Consider the following 5,802-nt stretch of genomic DNA (forward strand, 5'->3'; position numbering starts at 1 on the left):
TGTGTGCACCTCTTGAGCTGGGTTGCATTGTCACCCACATCATTTGTTTGAACTCCATTGTCACCCAATGTGCATTGTCCTCTTGTACATTGCTGCATGAAATGGAGTCAATGACACTCCTAGGTTGTCGAGTACCTAATGATGCCATGGGGAATAGTGGCACAACCTGCAGACAAACACTTATGATTAGACATTGCACATCCATGTTCTCAGCTGTACAGAGAGCAAGATTCTTGATGGTACACAAAGGTGAAGGGTGCCACATATTGCTATATTGCTCCACCTTCTTGTAGGCTTAATGGGGAAGATAACGTTGCAAAGATTGAGAGGGAATTAGATCCTCTCTAGAGAGCTTAATGGAGAAGGAGCAGGAAACCTGTTGAGGAAAGAAAGAGGGATGATCTAGTAGAAAGATATGTTGCAGACCTTCAGCTTTAGGTAGAGGTGTTTAGTGAGGCCCATGGAGAAATGGAGAACTTTAGGCTGAGGAGAATCCAGCCCTCAAGAATGTAGTAAGGTTGAGGAGGGAAAGGAGGTTCAAACTTCTACTATAGAGCTTTTGGGAGGGAAAACTAAAATGAAAGAAAGAGAAGTGACTTGTAAGGTGAAGTGAAGAGAAGTGAGAGATGGTACAGTAGAGAGAGAGGGAGGGAATGATCAACACGTTTTTGGAGGGACCCCCTTTTAGGAGAGAGGGGGGAAGAACTTCGCATTCACTAGAGAGAGAAAGGATTGGTTTTTACTCAACTATTTAGAGAAAAGTTTAGTTTTTTGAATTTATAAGAGATTTTCTCTTTATATTTTATAAAAGAGTACAAATTTGACCACTTACTTTTAGACCCTGCCATACCCACCATTTCAATCCACATGGCATCCACCCATTTGCCCCTTCCATAATCTCATTTTTAATCCCATGCCAAATAAAGATGCCCCCTTAGACCCCATTCCCTTCCTAATGTATACAACTTAGTGGGGAAATAAAGGCAAAAAACATGGATACTCCTTTGAGTAACAATCCTCATATGACAACGATGAGAATGAGGAAGAAGATGAAGAATATAAACTCCACTGAGTACGTCTAAGGAGAAGATTGGATAAGCATACAAGCACAATACCAATTACACAAACTCAAAGATCTATGGAGGATTATCAAGCCCAAAGGGAGGAGCTTCATAGGAAGAAAGCGAAAGAAAAGAGAAACCTTAGAGATGAAGCAGACAATGAAGGAGAGGAGGATGATATTGAATATTGAAGATTTACAAGGTATGCAACGAGAGCTTCAAGGTGATCTACAAAGGGAGTAGGAAAATGTTGCTCATTTCTACCACAAAGCTCAAGCCTTTGATGAGGCTAACACTAATTTACAAGTCGACAAAATAACACAAAACTAGGTGAATCCTATGGGGTTTTGAGGAAAACACTTACACAAATCCTACCAATGCAAGACACCCCATCCCCTGCTTCTACTTGAGCAATGCTAGCCTCAACGATATAAGAGTTGAAGGATCTCGAGGCGGCCCTAGCTCAAGAAAATTATGGCATGCAAATCATGACAGTTGGGCATAAGGAAATTGAAAATCAAACAGAGGATGAAATTGTAATGTTATAGGAACAACTAGCAAAAGAAAAAGAAGAACCGACTGCTCAAAATTTTACATAGTCCATAGTTTTGCAACAGAATGATTTGTCCACGAGTTCCATAAGGGCCCAACCAACCTCATTGGAAATCCATAAGAGAACAAGGAAAGAGTAGATAGGCATGTATCTTCCAACTGTAGAGCTACCAAGCACATCCACAGAGGCACATTTACATGATTTAGAAGAAAAACAAGATCAAAAAGATGTCTGAAAAGAGATTCGAAGGTGGTTCTTTGAAGTGTGTGATCTTTCTCACAAAAAGAATACATGTTGTATGAACTCAAGGTAGTGGATTTGGCTGCACTTTTGATGATTACACCTGACAAAGTGGTCATGAACCATGGGCACGATATGATTGCACTATTGGTAATGAGAAAAGAGGCTCTCTTATGGAAAAAGAAAATGTTGCCTACTCTTGAGTCCAACCACAATGGGGATTACAGGGATGTCCTTCTAACTCCTACACAAATTCATACAATTCTTGACAACCAAACCCTGCAAAGAAATAAATGGTTTGAAAAGGTCTCAATCAATGAGACATATTACCAAAATGCACCCCAGCATCTCAGGATCAACCCAACCTATTGTCCTTTCAACAGAAGGCCATCTTGGATAGCTTCTATTCATGAAAAAGTAAAAGAGTGACAGTGTTGAACTACCTAGTTCTCACAAAGCCAACACAAAAGTTCCCACCAACTGAGAAATATATGGTCAATAATCTAATAGGCATTGTTAAAGTGCAAACAACAAGGAAAATGAGTGCCTCTATAGCCTTGCACGAGTCACACCGTCAGAAAGAAGGACTATTGCACCTCCGAAATCACCTGTGTTAAGCACCTGTAAAGTTTCATGAAGAACCCTTCTAGCATGAAGCACACTAGGAGAAACCAAGGCATTAAAGGGGTAGCTCATCTCAACTAGATGTCCGTAGAGTATCCATAGACTAAAAACATAAAAAGATAAGAGAGTTATGGCCACTCCATGTTTGGGGTGTACTCTCTCTTGCTCAAAAATGAGCTCTCTGGAAATTTTGCACGTGTTGTAGCTATAAAATGGGGCCTATTTGGATCTTTTATTCCAAGAGATTTCTTCTCTCTCCTTAGCTGACACCCGGGGGATTCACTATTAGTAATGGGAGGATGTCACCTGCGTGCATCAAAATTAGAGAAACCCCCCTACGTACGGTATCTTACATGCTAACCTACCCCCCTACATACGGACAAGATACGAACGTTCTCACAATGAGACATCCCCCCTCATACGGATTTCGTACGGAATGTAATGACCCGCTATTTTATGTATGCTAGTAACATAACAATTTTAGAAGCACAAGCTTTTGCAAAAATACATGTTGAAGTACAAATGAACAGAATTATAGATTGTAGTGTGTTGTGATTTGCAATAGATGTTAAGAGAACAAACCATGAAAAGCAACAAATATAATGAATACTAAATTAAAATAAACCAATCGACTTTCAATGTAATTTGTCAAAAGACGAACATCATTTCCCTTGTAAACTAATACAAATCTTAGTCTCAAAACAAATGATACTATCCACCTACTCAGTAGGCATCCCACATGGGATTTAAGACACACATATGAAATGGATTGTTCTCTAAATAAAAAATAATGGTATGCTCATAACAAAAAACCATGGATCAGTCTATGCATGTTTCTCTCGGCGGTTGTAGAAAATGTTCTCTATCTAGATAACATTGCAATAGTTTTTAAAATATCATCATTACAATCAAAATCTATGCTAGAAAGCAACATTGAAGAGGCTCCAAAGGAACCTCAATAATCTTCATTCCCAACTTACCCTAGAATAGTGCAACAAGCAATGGAAACCCCTAGCATTCTCTAATTGTTGGCTAGGCTAGGAAGCAAGGAAGATGTATCTTGATGTTATACTGAATAGCCTGTGAAAACACCACCACAGGCTTGATATTCAACATATCAATCTCTCATTATTGTTGGTATCATCATGAGAAAATATTGAGTCTAAGAAAGTAAGCAGTTGCAGCATGCAACTACAGTACACTTCCTAGCTAGTCAAAGATGAAATCGATGTACCCAAAAAGATTGCAGTGTTGCTACTAGTATAAAAGGAAATGCATTGAATATAGACTAGGAAACTACCATTGCCTCTCCCTTAGTGGGTAGTGTAGTCATATCCACAAATTTACTTTGTTGCTTCTAAGCTTCAATCAAGGCCGGCACGATCTATCTTAGACTGCAATGTGCATAGATTCACATTATGCGTCTCTAGAGAAATGTTGTAATTTGTGACTTGTAAATGATAGCCAAAATGTGACAATTGAATAAAGAGACTGAGCAAGCAGGTAGGTGCAGGGGACGGATGGCGAGTGCAAGACAAGTGCCAAGGCTGATGTTGCACCGAGGCAAGCGATGAGAAAATGGTTTTTTTTTATATGTAATTAATCACAACAGTTGCAGCGAACTACATCCGTGCAAGCAGCTCAAGGCAAATATTTTGCTCACAGACAGAAGGCCATGAGCTCGATCGATGGGCCTTTGTATGTCTATTTTAATCCTAAATCGCAAGAGTAATGACAACTACAAATGGAATCCGTGGAAGATTCTAGCTAATAGTAATGGAAACGAGCCAATATATATAAGCGCTATCATGCAAGAGCAAATAAACCTTATACTTTGTGCAATTATGAGTCTTACTTTTCTCTTCCTCCAACTCCTCTAGAAATCAAAGAGTTTTGAATAGTTTCTCTTTAAAGAGTTTAATAACATCTAAGTTTCAGATTAATTGCAATGATTTTTAGTTTCAATCAATGGCTTTTTTAACATGTCCAAGCTTCTTCCTAAACTAGCTAGGAGGGTCATCTTCATGGAAACCGGCTAAATTTGGAGGATTTTGGTGTAAAAACCATTAAAATTATGACAAAGTGGTACAGTGCATGTAAAGCTTAGAATGTAGAATCAATGGTCAAGGAGGGAAAGGAGCCTACCTCATTGCGAAAGACTAAAAGATCCCCTTGCTCATTGCGCTCAGTTGCAGCTCTATATTGTCGAGGAAGAAGGCCATGGCCTCTTTTGTAAGGCTACATCATCTCTTTTGCAGTACGTCTCCTACAGCGTCATTTCTTTGTTAGAGGGCACAAGAGAAAAGAATAAAAACAAACCCCCCACACACGTTTCTACCGTTAACCTTCATTGCAATCACACAAGGCGGTGACACTTCCAAAAAAATACTTACCAAAAACCTGCTTGCCTAGAGGATTTTCTGTGAACACCTAGAGGTTGCCAAACGAAGTAACTATCAAGATTATTTCCAACATGGTGGTGTTGATGTGCAGAGTAGTCCTCCCACAACGCTAACACCCGGAAACAATGCTGGAAACAACTCTCACAGCCAGCTCTCATCAAGTATTGCTAGCTGCAATGAAGGTGGAGCTTCAGGCAGGAAGAAAGCAACATTCTTGCTTTTTGGGAAAACCATTGATGCGTCTCCATCATTCAGCCTTCAGCAGTCGCAAGTCTCATCAGATAGCTCGAGGCACGAGGCATTTTCTGACGGGTTCAAATCAAAAGTCTGTGATGATGTGCATAGGTTTTTTGTTGAGCAGGGAACTCTCTCTCATCCTTTCAAGGTGACATCATCACTACTCGACCATCAAGATTTAAATGTTACTAGAACCATTGAGGCTGGGAACTTGAATTGGCCCAAACAACAAGCAAGCTATCTAGATAGAAGCGCTCTAGATAATGGATCTTACCATTGCAAAGTGTTCAGTGAGAGTGATGATGTTGGCAAGACTGTAGAACTTTTAAGCTTTCTTTCGTATGAACAGCTCTACGAAGCTCTAGAGAACATGTTTGGTGCTCAGAAGTCAGATTTCCTAAATCGCGTCGTATGTGTAGATTTCGTGGGTTTTTCCAGACCTATTGGCGATGAGCCTTACTGGTGAGTGAGTTTACTACCTTCTTCAGGCATTTTCCGACCTTTCAAATCAGAAGGAAAATTTTGTTTTAACCTTTCAATGCTTTTTGCAAGGATTTCATGCAGAGGGCAAAAAGATTGAAAATCCTCATAGAATCTAGCAGTGAGACCTCTACATAGGATTTCATGAACACCTAGAGTTGCCACTAACCCTGCCCGAACTGTCACCTCAACTAGAATCACCCTC

General features: G+C 39.9%; 1 protein-coding gene across 1 annotated transcript; it reads left to right on the forward strand.

The window, feature by feature from the left end:
- The first annotated feature begins 3,998 nt into the window (after positions 1 to 3,998).
- On the forward strand, positions 3,999 to 5,583 carry LOC147435150 (uncharacterized). The gene is made up of 3 exons (XM_086489006.1): positions 3,999 to 4,041; positions 4,091 to 4,176; positions 4,972 to 5,583. Exons 1-3 carry the CDS (start codon positions 3,999 to 4,001, stop codon positions 5,581 to 5,583), a joined length of 741 nt encoding a protein of 246 aa, XP_086345132.1.
- Positions 5,584 to 5,802: the final 219 nt, after the last annotated feature.

Source organism: Adiantum capillus-veneris, chromosome 18 (genome assembly GCF_014529385.1).
Source record: "Adiantum capillus-veneris isolate H3 chromosome 18, ASM1452938v2, whole genome shotgun sequence".
NCBI lineage: Eukaryota > Viridiplantae > Streptophyta > Polypodiopsida > Polypodiales > Pteridaceae > Adiantum > Adiantum capillus-veneris.

Coding starts and splice junctions, on each gene's coding strand:
- LOC147435150 (XM_086489006.1), top strand. CDS start 3,999: ATGGCGAGTGCAAGACAAGTGCCAAGGCTGATGTTGCACCGAG. Junction 4,042..4,090: donor AAGGCTGATGTTGCACCGAG/GCAAGCGATGAG, acceptor TAATCACAACAG/TTGCAGCGAACTACATCCGT. Junction 4,177..4,971: donor AGCTCGATCGATGGGCCTTT/GTATGTCTATTT, acceptor GTTGATGTGCAG/AGTAGTCCTCCCACAACGCT.